Raw genomic sequence first — 14,727 nt, 5'->3', positions numbered from 1 at the left:
TTCGTAAAAATTTAAAACCTTATAGTTTGGAACCTTATAGACTGGTAAAATCCAGAATCCTGTCGTTGGGGTTCCGCTTCAAATGTTTGTATTTTGAAACCGTCTCCATGTACTGGGTTTGATGTTTCTGGTTCTGAGAGATGTAAATCATATCTTGACTGCTGACAAGAGGAATTCTTTGACCATCAGATTTTTATCTGTTTTGAGACAGATTTGGTGAAACTTGCATTTTATCTTTTTATGTTTGTCTTTGACACGATGCGTTTAATATTTATGTTTACAATTATTTAGTTTTATCCGATGTTAATTCTGCCAATTCATTTTCGAACTTTAGGAAAATGTGGTTTTGTCCAAATAGGAACTAGCGAGAAGTTTTGTTTGCAGCTTTACTCGTTCTTTCTCAACCTTGGGTCATATGGAAGATTTGGAATGCTGGAAACCCATCTAGTGCCTATGCATATATTGGCGTGGTTACTGGAGGTATCATTTTAGAGATGTTAGAGGGAGAGCTCTCTAGCCATGTTTTAAAGCATCAACAGCCTAGTTATTTATGGAGTAGACAAGGACCACCTGCGTGACCTATTCTCCATGGCGATAGTGAGAGACATCTGGCTAGCCCTCTAGCTGCTGGTTGGACCTGAATTTTGATGGTAGGTGTTAAAGTATAAAAGATAAATAACCCCTTCGTCCAACAGCTTAAGCTTTTGGAGAAGTTGGTTAGTTAACATGGTATCAGAGCCAAAGGTCTCGAGTTCAAACGTCCCGGATAGCAAAAATCCACATGCGATGGTCGGCCAACAGTGGGACCACATGTTCCACGTGTTTGCCAAGTGGGCCACACGTGCGGGGGAGTGTTAAAGTATAAAAGATAAATAACGCCTTCCTCCAACAGCTTAAGCTTTTGGAGAAGTTGGTAAGTTAACAGTAGGTATATGTGAAACTTAAACAATCCTGCTTTTTGGGGCATGCTTTGGTACACTCATGAAGAGATGATATACTTTTTTTGTTATCACCTAGCAAGCACAATTGATGTAGAGGTCTCGGCAGTCAGCACTGCAGAGTGGGTGATAGCTACTGGTGGAAACACCCTTGGTGACACTTTGGATTTAGATATGCTTAATGATGATAGGTGGCTAAAACTCTCCTTGCAGTTGTTCATCAAATACCAGGAGATGGAACATATCGTTTCTTTTACTAGATTTTTAGGGGATTCCCATATAAATCAGTAAGTAGACTGTTTGACAGATAAGCAAATTTTATCTTCAAATGTACTACTTTATGGACGCGGTGTTATGTATTATAACCTGTCCAGCCCATAATTTCTTTATATGTTTTTATTTATTTATTATGACAATGAAAATTTTCATACATTGGATCAATGGAGTGAAGATTTATTGGAAGAAGGGTGCCAAGCTGTCCTCTTTTCTTGTGAGAAATTTTGTCCCACCCTTGAAAATTTAGCCTCTGATCAGGATCAAATCTAGATCGAAGGGTAGATATCTCTCATTTCCTTGTCGTATTACTCTCCTAAAGTGGTTTCTATTTCACATTTCAAAATATTACTTTTCCCTATTGTGCAGGCCCTCTCCTCTGGCAGATTTTCGCAGGAATTTTCCATGGAATGGTGATCCATCTTTTAGAAAAGTCCCCCTTGGTCAATTGGAATCAAGTTTGCTTCCCAAAAGAGATGACAGTCTGAGTGTTGGGGCTGTTAGAAACCAAAACCTGACCCTATTGGCTACATGATGGTGGATCTCTCTAACCCTGATGATGTTTGGGCAAGAGTTATTCATGCCAAGTACCAGAGACAAGCAGTCGCCTTGTCTTGGGTTGTGAAATCCTAAGGACCCTTTCTTTGGAATTTCTAAATTCCCATTTTCCTTATCAAAGAAATTAGATTTGAAATATGAGATGGAACTAGATTTTTTTTCTGGTTGGTTTAAATTCCCATTTTCCAGAGATGTAATTTTGCTGTATATGCACAAGCTGTAATTGCGTTTCTTTTCCCTTTTTCCTTTCCTTTTTTCCCGGCTTTTTGTTTCGTTTTGTTTTTATCTTATTGTATGATCATTTGGCCTTTTCTCTTATCAATGAACCACTTGTTAAAAAATAAAATTCATTTCACTTGATAAAATTATTATTTTGTACACTAATCATAGTTTTGGCAATAATTTGTAATATTCCATTCTCGTTAACTTTGGCATTTAACCATTTTGCAATGGCTGAGCTAAAGTAGGTTCACCTGGCGGAAATAGTAGCAACTGAGTTGGCAATCGATAATGGTTGGACTAACAAACAAAATAGCAAACTACCCTAGAGCTTGAATCATTCCACAAGTAGCCAATAATGTGTCTGAATCTGAATTTTGAACTGAGTTTAGCAACAAAGAAGATTCCTTTGATTTATTCTGATAATTCTATTTTCCAAGGCCTAACAATATAGGCAATGGTTCTTTTCAATAAAATTATCATTCGTGTATATATATAGGGAGTGGTATTATCCTTGGAAGTGAGAACTGGTTAACATGTCTGGATTGGATATAATTGATGCCTAGTGCTGCTCTCACGAACAATAAATTGTGAACGTAGGCTAGATTGGGGCTATCATTTCCTGATGAACTATTCTAGTTACACGTTTTTCTAAGCGCTAGTCATGTCCTTAAAGGACTCTGGAGTCTGGACTTTTAACTCTGTTGTTTCTAATTACCATCATCATATATGTAAGTTTGAACGTATGACTAAATTGTATGGACATGGTGTTTTTGCCAACCCCACAATACCACAGTCTGTTTCCTATCTGTTGTTTCCTCAGAATCTAAAGTTTAATCATTGGTTTCTTGGTTCGTATAACCTCGATTTGTTACTAACATTCATTTATTCCATTCGATCTTCTATTCTGTAGATATGAGAAGCAGCTGCAGAAGTTCTGTAACTTCATGGACTTTATTTTAGATTCACCTACTCCGGAACATAGGCGTGATGTACCATCCTTTACTGGCGTGCTGAGGGACAAGTTACAACAGTCATTATTTTGGACTCATTGTTTACAACAAGCTTACTTGTTGGGACAAAAGGATATGTTGTAAGTGCCACTGCTCTTTTTGATTTGATGCATATTGTAGGCCAAATAAGAGGCATATTTGCCCATTAGGACTTTTAGGGATTTATTTCCGTTTTGTTTAGTTTCTATTTTTTTTTTTGAAAGATGACATTAATATTTATAATTCATACTTATAAGTACATGAGAAAGGGACCAGGAGTCCCCCATGATTACAAGCATGAAAACATTAGAACAATCTCCAATGTCAGGACAAGAAAACCTTAACAAGGTGAAAAAGATGCTATCTATAATATTTCTTGAACATTCCATAACATAACCAGCATACCACTCCTTTGCGATCTTCTCTAGAGATCTTGAATACTTCTCCCTCCTAGGACCAACCCAACCAATCCACTTCGCCCCATTGTAACTCGAACTCCATCAATTTCTTCCGATTAGATGAGATTAAACATCTTATACCATAGGGCTCCCTTCAACATTGGCAAGATAATAAGAGACTCGACAATAGTCGAGTAACTGCGTCGTTTCATAAACACATCTCACTCCTCAGAACAGAGCAGAAAATACATACCGATCGACGAAGAACAAGGTTCCTCAAGCCCACTCCGATGTTCCTTTAACACTACTGTTGAAGAAAGAATTGCCAGGACCCTTCATTTAACAAATCTCCATCACCGTTAATACTTATCTTGTAAGGAATCTTCTCACTCTAGCCCAGAGATACTCCTCCACAGAGAACTTTTGACCAGAGACTTCTAATTTCTAAAAGATCCATACCTTCTTCAAAAACCATCAAGAAATTTTCACTAAAAAACTATTAGAACCAGAAAAGAGAAAAGAGGGCACTAAAAGGTCAACCCAAAATGATATTTACAACAGTGAGAGGAAGGGAAGCTTTCTAGATACTATGGTCTGAAGACCCATCCTTTTTCTGCCTCTGACTCGCTTTTTTCCTTTTCCTCCCCTTTGTCCTTTGGTGAGTGGTCACCCGTTCCTGTCTCGAAAACATCCCCTATCAACAAGAAGTCGTCCACCTCCTCCCCTGCACTAGCATCCTCCTCTACCCGACAAGACACCCGTTCCTCGTGGAGAACTACCTTCACCCTTTCTTTCACTCTTTGCACAGACGCCAATCTCTGCCTCCTTTCCTCTCTTTCTTCTTCAAGGTCCTTTTGAAAGAAGGGGAGTTTTTATTTTGGAACACAGAATTTTTTGACATCTCTCGTTCCCAATAAGCTGAAAAATTCCTCTATATTTTTTCTAACATCTGCCTTGAATTGTTTCCAATCCTTCTTAAGAATCTCCATTTCTAGCTCTTTTGGTGTCGGAGGCCCTTCGTAAGGCCTTTTCTCTTTAACTTTTGGTGGCTTTTTGTTTACGTCCGATGGCTCCTCCCATTCGACCTTCCTTTTCCCTTTCCTATCTTCCTCGTCACCTTTTCCTGAGTTAGGATTTTCCATTAGACCTCAAGTAGAGGACTGGTCTTCCCTTCTTTGAGATGCCCCTGAACTCATGGTTTTAAATTTCGGCAGAAACGTTTCATTTCGGCTGAAATATTTCGGTTTCGGTGGAAACGAAACGAAATATGAAATTCACATTGAGTCGGAAAACTACCAAACTTCGCCGAAACGTTTCGGAAATTTCGGTGAAAAGTTTCGGTGAAGTACAAAATTTCACCCTAAATTTCGGTGAAACGTTTCGGAAATTTCGGTGAAATTTTTACAAGATTTCGTCCGAAATTTCGTACCGAAACCGAAACGTTTCGGTTTCACTGATGACCGAAACCGAAACCGAGATTTAAAACCTTGCCTGAACCTTCCTTTTAAATATTGATAAACCGCCTTTAAAGGCCCGAAGCATCAATAGTTTATGGTAATGATTATTTATTTTGGATTTACCGCCTCTTCTCGAGATGGTACCTTCTCTTTTACGGCAACTCTTCGAGTTTCATACCGAAGGGACAAGTTTTCCCCGTAAATGACGCTTGCCCTTCTTGGCCCAATTAACTTTACCACTTAGACTTATCAAGGCTCTCATTCGATTTTCTTGAGCCCTTCAAAAGTCTTGTAAAGATATTTTTACCATTCCATGGAGCGTGTTTAGCCACCTTCAGCTGAGAGCCATCTATACTGAAAGGGAAAAGGAAGGTCGAATGGGAGGAGCCATCAGACGTAAACAAAAAGCCACCAAAAGTTAAAGAGAAAAGGCCTTATGAAGGGCCTCCGACACCAAAAGAGCTAAAAATAGAGATTCTTAAGAAAGATTAGAAACAGTTCAAGGCAGATGCTAGAAAAAATATAAAGGAATTTTTCAGCTTATCGAGAACGAGTGATGTCAAAAAAATTTGTGTTTCAAAATACAAACTCCCCTTCTTTCAAAAGGACCTTGAAGAAGAAAGAGAGGAAAGGAGGCTGAGATGGGCGTATGTGCAAAGAGCGAAAGAAATGCTGAAGGTAGTTCTCCCGGAGGAACGGGTGTCTTGTCGGGTAGAGGAGGATGCTAGTGTAGGGGAGGAGGTGGACGACTTCTTGGTGATAGGGGATGTTTTCGAGTAAGGGACGGGTGATCACTCACCAAAGGACAAAGAGGAGGAAAAGGAAAAAAGCGAGAGTCAGGAGCAGAAAAAGGATGGGTCTTCGGACCATAGTATCTAGAAAGCTCCCCTTCCTCTCGTTGTTGTAAATATCGTTTTAGGTTTGCCTTTTGGTGTCTTCCTCTTTCCTAGTTATAATAGTTTTTTAATGAAAATTCCTTGATGGTTTTTAAGAAGGTATGGATCTTTTTTAAAGTAGAAGTCTCTGGTCAAAAGTTCTCTGTGGTGGAGTAGTATCTCTGGGCTAGAGTGAGAAGATTCCTCACTTTAAGGAATCTTTTAAGTATTATTAGTGTTGGAGATTTGTTAAAGACAGGGTCTTGGCATTTTGTTCCTTTATAAATCCCAATGTCTTTTTTCGAGATAAGAAAACCGAACGTTATTTTCTTGTTTCTTTCGATAAGTCTCCTTTTAGGGAATTGCCTCCCAGAACCTATAATTGTCTAAAAGTGTCCAATATACATACATTATTGGGCCTTTTGAGTAACAGTTAAGAAGATCTTATGAGAATTGAACATTTGCGCATAAAAAATGTAAAACGGATCTCTCATTCAAAACCGTGCATGAGACTTTCATCTCACACGGGTCCTAAGTGATTAAGGAAAGAAGAACTCATCTTCTTTCTTTTTGATTACCTTCCTCGCATATGTATAAGACCGAATCCATTCGATTTCAAAAAAGGATTACTAATCCTTTACTTTTCGAGGCTTTCTAACTATCATTATTCATCCCAAATTGTTTATTTGCTTTCCCGGGTCCTCCAAACCCGATGAAGACAACGCACGCAAGCACGCACGGAAGGAAGGCGTTGCCGACCGCTCTTTTAACAACTAATGTAACCTAAACCTCTCAAAGAGAAGTGATGTGAGGGCCCTTAATAGTAGTGCTAAATGGAAGATAGTGAAGGAACATCGGAGTGGGCTTGAGGAACCTTGTTCTTCGCTGCTCGTGATGTATTTTCTTCTCGGTTCTGAGGAGCAAGATGTGTGTATGAAACGACGCAGTTGCTCGACTATTGTCGAGTCTCTTATTATCTTATCACTGCTGAAGGGAGCCCTATGGTATAGTATGTTTAATCTCAATTAATCGGAAGAAGTTGATGGAAGTTAGAGTTACAATGGGGTGAAGTGGATTTGTTGGGTTGGTTCTAGGAGGGAGAAGTATTCAAGATCTCTAAAGAAGATCGCAAAGGAGTGACATGCTGACTATGTTCCGGAATGTTCAGGAAATAGGATAGATAGCATCTTTTTGACCTTGCTAAGGTTTTCTTGTCCTGACATTGGAGATTGTTCTGATGTTTTCATGCTTGTAATCATGGGGGACTCCTTGTCCCTTTCTCATGTACTTATAAGTATGAATTATAAATATTAATGTCATATTTCAAAAAAAAAATTTACATTAATTTTTTTTTCATAATATATATATATATATATAAGATTCCTTAAAATTTATAAGATAGCTGTGAGGCCAGCCATGCTGTACGGCTCAGAATGTTGGGCCACCAAGAAGCAGCATGTGCTTAAGATGAGTGTAGTGGAGATGCGAATGCTTAGATGGATGTGTGGCCACACAAGGTTAGATAGAATTAAAAATGAAGACATACGTAAAAAGGTGGGGGTGGCACCAATTGAGTAGAAGATGAGAGAGCATCGCTTAAGATGGTTTGGACATATACAACGTAGGCCTTTGGATGCTCTGGTGAGAAGAGGCGACTCGTGCCAAATTGATGGAGTAAAAAGAGGTAGGGGCAAACTGAAAACAACTTGGGTAGAAACAGTGAGGAAAGACATGATAGCTACGAACATAACGAAGAACATGACCTTGGATAGGATAGAATGGAAGAAAATGATCCACATAGAAGAACCCAACTAGGGCCAGGATTATAGCCGGGTAGATACCTTCTTCATGAAATTTTTCTAAAGGATTCATTTAGCCGACCCCAACTAGTTTGGGACAAAGGCTTTGTTGAGTTGAGTTGAGTTGAGACTGTTCGTAGCTCGAGCTCATATAAGCTTATATGAGCTCGAGTTCCCAAACACATGGGTCCTACATTTTTTGTGGTGATCCGAACCATTCATTTGCAAGGCCCCATCATAGATAGGGTGTGTACCAAAAAACAGGTCCATTGGATCATCCTAACCCGTCCAAATGTGGACAGATTTGTTGACAATGTATGTCCATTTTTCCTTCCACTTTTAGATGGGTTAGGATGATCTTATGGACCTGATTTTTTGTACACACCCTATTTATGTAAAGGCCTTCCAAATGAATGCTTTGGATCACCCCAAAATATTTGGGACCCATGTGTTTGTGGCACTCGAGCTCATATAAGCGACATGAGCTCGAGCACACAAACAGTTTTCCCTATATATCTATATACTATATAGCAGAAGAGAAAATGAGAGAATTATTTGAATTTCTCCCAAAATTCTATGAGTATTACAAATCACTTTTTTTAACAAAGGCACCCATTCTACCCAGATATTTTCAATCCTACCCCCTCCTTTATGCTTTTTAACAAAGGCACCCATTAAAGCCACATAATTTCAATCCTACCCGCCTCCTTTATGCTTTTTTAATTTTGGAAACCTCTATAGATTGGAGGGCTAAGATCAGCTTATGGAAATGATTTTACGGGCACAACCTATTGATGTTGTGTTCCATCACATGGACGGTTTGGATCAACCTATGATGTGGTCCGTACAGTTCTTTGTCGGCCCGTGCATCGCACGGGATTTTTTACTAGTATATTATATATATGTGTGTGTGTGTGTGTGTGTGTGTGTGAGAGAGAGAGAGAGAGAAAAGTGTAGCTACACGTACGGGTAGCTAACTTAGCTACTCCGTCGGCTTAAAATACAGTGGGCCCACATTGTTTGGGTGATCCAAACCATTCATTTGATAGGCCCTCACATTGATAGGGTGTGCCCAAAAAATCAGCTCCATTGGATCATCCCAACCCTTCAAACTGTGGAGGCAAAAATGGGCAGATTTGTGAAGGTTTTTATATGTCCATTTTTGCCTCCACAAATCGTAGGGTTGGAATGATCCTATGGAGATGATTTTTTGGGCACACCCTATCTAGGTGAGGGCCCATCAAATGAATGGTCAAGGTTTTAAATTTCGAATGAAATCCGCAATTTAGGACCGAAATTTCGGATTTCGGTCAATACCGAAATCGATTAAATTCGAAATGGTACTTATTTCGATCGAAATTTCATGTTTCCGAAATTTAAGGGATTTCGCCAAAAAATCTGGAATTTTTTAGTTATTTAATATATTCCGAAATTTCAGGGGAGGATAAAATAATACTTTTTTTTTATTTCGTTGGATTTTGAATGAAATACCAAAATTTCGTCAAAAGTTTCGGTTTCGGTGAGTACTGAAACGCATTCCGAAATCGAAATTTAAAACCTTGTGAATGGTTTGCATCACCAAAACAATGTGGGCCCCACAGTATTTTAAGCTGACGGAGTAGCTAAGTTAGCTACCCGTACGTGTAGCTACACTTTTCTCTCTCTCTCTCTCTCTCTCTCTCTCTCTCTCTATATATATATATATATATATATATATATATATATATATATATTCATGAAAATTTTGAGGGTAGAGGGTTGAGGCGAGTTTAGTAGTAAGAGAGTCTGAGGAAGGGGATCGATGTTCGAGGGTTGAGGCGCTAGGGTTTTTATTAAAAGAGTAAGGGTTGTGCTTTCATATAAAAAAATGTTAAGAAGAAATACGTTTAAAGGGAAAATATGCAGGATTCGCATTTCAAAAGAGACAACGATGAATTAGATTCAAAAAAAAAAAACATGACTCGTGCGGGACATGGCTACGATAAGAATCTGGGTGTATCCCACATGAATCCATGTCCGATTCGGATGCTGAGACGTGTCGACACGGATTCGGCAGAGGGGGGCAAAGAATCCATGCAACATAGGGTAGAACGAAAGCTGGGTACATGGAAGAAACAATACCTATCATCCATGCAACATAGGGTAGAACGAAAGCTGGGTACATTATTAAAGCTGCTTTATCAAATATGCCGGTATATTTCATGTCACTCTTTAAATTTCCGGTAAAAGTTGTGAAGCGAATCGAAAAAATTTAGAGGGATTTTCTTTGGGACGGCAAGGAGACCGGAAAGAAACTGAAGCATCTCTTAAAATGGGAAAAGGTCTGTAAAGCCAAACGAAAGAGGGGCCTCGGTATCAGAAAGCTACGCTTACGGAACATGGCTCCTCTTGGAAAATGGTTATGGCGTTTCGGGGTGGAGTAGGAAGCGCTATGGCATCATTTGATTAAGGATAATTATGGCTGTGGGTGGGGGGAGTGGGAGTGTTTTGGCCTATTATCCGGGAAGGGATCTAGTGCATGGCAATCAATTCATTCGTTGCGGGATTCCTTTCTGCCATTTCTGCGATTTAAGGTGGGTGTTGGTGATCATGTTAGATTTTGGATTGACCTCTGGATTGGTGAAATTGCCTGAAAGATACTTATCAAGACCTATTTTGCATTTCTTGTCACTCGGGCTAAGATTTCTGACTGCATGAACCGTGGTAGAGTTTTGGTAACATTGTATGGGATATCAGAATGAGGAGAGATCTTAAGGACACGGAGATAGCAAAATTTGGAAGGTTTTTGGAGAACCTATCTAAATGTTATCTTTCTCCCCATATGTCAGACGAATGGATCAGGACATGAAGGCGGATTCTCGGTAAGATCCTTCTTTCACAAGTAGAATGAAGGCAGTGGACCATCCTCTAGGCGGGCCCGGGTGTGGAAGGCGTTTATACCACCTCGGATTGCGGCTTTTGCTTGGACGATTGCCAACTGGTGTATCAATTCTTGTGATCGTTTAAAGAGAACGGGTTTTAGCTTGGCGAGTTGGTGTGTACTATGTCACAATCATGAGGAGACTCTTGATCATCTCATGATCCATTCTCCCTATGCCCATTCTATTTGGATGTCTATTATCAGAGCATTTGGAATATCATGGGTTTCTTAACGGCGGATTTCGAAGATTATAATGAATTGGGGTAGCGCTTTTGCCGGACGTCTCAGACAAAATATGTGGATGGCTGCTCCTTATGCCATCATATGGTTCATATGGATGGAACTTAATAATCGAATTTTCCAAAACAAGGTAAGGAATTGGCATCACCTTGTTCTGGATGTCAAAATTGCTATGATTGCATGGACTAAGTCTAAATTGGGCTTACCTTATCCAGTGGGTACCATCTTAAGGCGCTGGAATCATGTGATGATGGAAAAGAGGACAACAAACCATATCACCCCAAGATGGACACCGCCACCCGACGGATGTTTCAAATTAAATTTCAATGGGAGCTCTTTTGGGAACCCAGGCAGAACGGGTTTTGGCGGAATCATTCGCGGTGCGGATGGTAGAACTATCATGACTTATTCAGGCTCTGCTGGATTATGTGATGCTAACGAAGCAGACGCATGTGCTCTTCTATTTGGGTTGCAATGGTATGAAAAAACAATCTAGGTCCCCTGATAATCGAAGGTGATTCGGCCAACACGATTTCCTGGGCATTGAATCGATGCAGTGGTTCGTGGAGGCTCTATCAAACGTTGGACACCATCACAGATCTGATTAGGGAGATTCATCCGCGACTTCAACATATGCGGAGATCAGCAAATTCGACGGCAGATGCATTGGCGAAGGAGGGGGTGGACTTGGTGGAGCCACGCATTATCATCCCCATCCCATTGGACTCTATGCCTTGAACCTCTCTGTACTTTTTCCATTTTCTTCAACTGTTTTGGGGCTGACGGATGACCCCTCGGATTAGGTGTGGGACAACTTGTCCCCCTTGTAATGTCGTGTGTTTTTTCGTGATAAAATTTGTCGTAACCTTTCAAAAAAGAAGAAGGGGAGGACTTTGCTAACGCTACTGAGGAGCCGCTTGATGATCCAGCCGACATTGTGGATGAGACCATTCTAGTTGTTGAGCCCTTGCTTATTTCACATACAGAGTCCATGATAGCAGATACAAAATCAAAGATGGAACATATCAATACATGAGCATAGTGACATGATTGATTTCACGGTAGATGTTCCGCTCAAGATGATTGTGGAGGTTGAGAGTTGAGACAGAGGGTTTCACTGCACATGATGATCATCAGGAGGGTTCTCAGCCTGACATCACTGAGCCAGATACGGTTCTAGTAGTTGGTTTTGTTCCTGATTCCATTGAGCCAGATGTGATACTAGCAGATGCTGACCTTATTGAGGTTAGTCATGAATTGGTATTGCCCATAGCTGTCATGCTAATCCCACCGATCCAAGAGGAGTACGTTGCTATCTTCCCAGCCAGTTTACTTATCCGGCGCAGTTTATGTTCTTATGATTCTACGTGGGCGTTTTCTTCCCTATTGTTCCGCCTGCATATCAGGCTCCTCTCACGATTGTCGCGAGCATTAGACATCACGAGTTCTTCTGACGGATTACGACTCCTATTGCTTCATCGGGTCGTGTACATATTTGATCCAGGAGGACTAGACCTCGAGGTCAAGTTCTTTTCAAGTGGGGGAGAATGATGCAGATTATAGGCCAAATAAGAGGCATATTTGCCCATTAGGACTTTTAGGGATTTATTACCATATTATTTAGTTTCTAGTATTTTTATTTCCATGTTATTAGTTTCTAGGATTTTATTTTCTATGTTATTTAGAATTAGGAACGTTAATTATTTTCCATGGAATTTTATTTCAGTTGCTTATAAATAAGCCTCATGTATTAGAGATTTTAAGTTTTTGATGATTAAAAAAAATTGATTTGCTTCTCCCCCCTACAGGTTTCTTCTTCTTCCTCTTTCTCCTCTATTCTTCCTCTTCTACTTGCCCCCAATCTCCTCTCTTTCTTCTTCTTTCTTCTCTTTTTCTTCTCTACCCTACATCATGATTGCATAGATCCATAGAGGAGCTTTTAGATATGTATGGACGTTCGTTGGGGTTTTGTACTGCCCTGCTAGAAGTTGAACTGATCAAACCTGCCTATGATATTTATTTTGTATCTCTTTAAGTCCCAACAAGTTTCTAACTCCCCGATTTTTATTTTCCAATTTGATTTCGGTTTTAATGAATTCCTATTTTTTAAATTTCTGTGTTAATATCATCCCAAATTATTTTGACAGGGACTTTGTGGACCTTCTTGTGTCTCCAGCATCGAAGGTTTTAAATAACTGGTTTGAGGTTGTTATATTTACTTGATTACTTTTCATAATAAAGGAGCCATGCACATTTTGTCGACTGATATTAATTAATATGTTTGATGGTTTGTATGATAGCATAATTAATTTCAGTTTTTCTCCATTCTAGTTCAGTTCAATGGATAATTTTTTCCAACATTAAGTAGCAAATAACATCTTTATCCTTCATGTTCATAAACAACACCGACATTGTAGAAAAACCATCTGGAGCTACAATATTTGGGAAATCATTTGGAAGTTCAACAATTTCATAAATACCTTTGCTTATCATATCCAGCATTGATGCCAAGTTATTGGTGAATGCATATTTATGACTTGAAAGTCATGCTCCAGCAAGATGAACATTGTCCCAAATGAGTAATTTGTCTCTCATGTCCATGATTATTGGTTGCAGGTCTTTCTGTATCACTTGCACCTTATCTATTGAGAAAATAGACCAGATTTTACTTTCTCCTATATAAATATTTTCCCACATGGCCCACATCATATTCTGCTGGAATGCCTAGTCCATTATAAATATAAGATAGAGGACTTTGACTTCCAGTCATTTATTCATACTTTTCCTGGTGCAGTGTCAAGTTCCGTTTAGAATCCCCAGGTTATTGTTCGAAAACTTGGGTCATGCAAATATGACCACATATTCAGAATCCCCTAGTTTCAGTATTTATGCGTACATCTCAATTGGCATCACTATTGATGTCTGAATTTTGTCAAGTTACAACCTCACATCCTCACACAACATGGCTCATTGCCCCACATTATATGCATACTGCCCTAGCCTTGAAATTGATATGAAGCAACTTATGTCAGAACCAAATAACCCACCCGAATGAAGCTCATGGAAATCCTAGATGCAAATTATGCTCCCCCTGTGAAAACCCAATATCAATATTTAGCTTATTAACCGTTAAACTTTTTCAGTTGTTGAAGGAATCAAAAGAATCAAATATTCAAGAAGTCAGCTATATTTCAAAATTGCAAAATTGAGGGGGAAATTCATTTGCAATTTAGATATTATTAATGTTTTGTTGGTGATATCCCAACCTCCATGAAAGAAAGAGAAGAAACAAAAGAAGAGATAGAGATAGATGTTCCCTCTCTCCCACACGAACATGTGTGTGTGTGTGTGTGTGTGTGAGAGAGAGAGAGAGAGAGTGAGTGAAATAGGGTTACGAGAATGATAAGAATACCCCTAGATGGGTATGTAATTACACCACCACTCTTAACACTCCCCCTCAAGCTGGAGTATATATATCATACATTCCCACCTTCGTACACAAATCACTCAAGCTTGCTCTACTTAGAGGTCTAGTGAACATGGCTGCTATCTGATCATTTGATCTTGTGAAAACTGTGTAGATCTCCTCTTTTTGAATCCTCTGACGAATAAAGTAACAGTCCACCTCTATGTGCTTTGTCCTCTCATGGAAGATTGGATTCAATGCTATATGAATGTGACGTAGGACGTCAAAACCTACTTTAGCCATTTGATCTTGTGAAAACTGTGTAGATCTCCTCTTTTTGAATCCTCTGACGAATAAAGTAACAGTCCACCTCTATGTGCTTTGTCCTCTCATGGAAGATTGGATTCAATGCTATATGAATGTGACGTAGGACGTCAAAACCTACTTTAGCTGGTTGCTATTCACGTTGAACCCAAGTTTGTATTTTGTTATTCATGTCAGCCACCCACAATAACAAGTTATTATTCATGGTAGTCTCCGATATTGGCAGCATCAATAAATGGGAACTTACTCTTTCTGTAACCAATAGGATGAATATAATGGCAAGTCTTTAAATAGGAAGATAGCATATAATAGGCTAGTTTGTTTATTT

At 39.4% G+C, this 14,727-nt stretch overlaps 1 protein-coding gene across 2 annotated transcripts in view; it reads left to right on the top strand.

Moving 5' to 3' along the window:
• The window catches only part of LOC143875613 (FAD/NAD(P)-binding oxidoreductase family protein), a 78,014-nt gene that overhangs the window by 12,321 nt on the left and 50,966 nt on the right, over nt 1-14,727 (top strand). For both annotated transcript variants that reach the window (XM_077377225.1, XM_077377224.1), the window contains 2 exons: nt 2,902-3,081; nt 12,817-12,874. In XM_077377225.1, coding sequence (XP_077233340.1) covers nt 2,902-3,081; nt 12,817-12,874 — 238 coding nt within the window. The remainder of the gene's footprint in view (nt 1-2,901; nt 3,082-12,816; nt 12,875-14,727) is intronic.

Source organism: Tasmannia lanceolata, unplaced genomic scaffold, assembly GCF_043159265.1.
Source record: "Tasmannia lanceolata isolate RefF3 unplaced genomic scaffold, GAP_Taslan_0.1 ptg000004l, whole genome shotgun sequence".
NCBI classification, from domain to species: Eukaryota; Viridiplantae; Streptophyta; class Magnoliopsida; order Canellales; family Winteraceae; genus Tasmannia; species Tasmannia lanceolata.
This window is presented reverse-complemented; position numbering and strand designations above follow the sequence as displayed.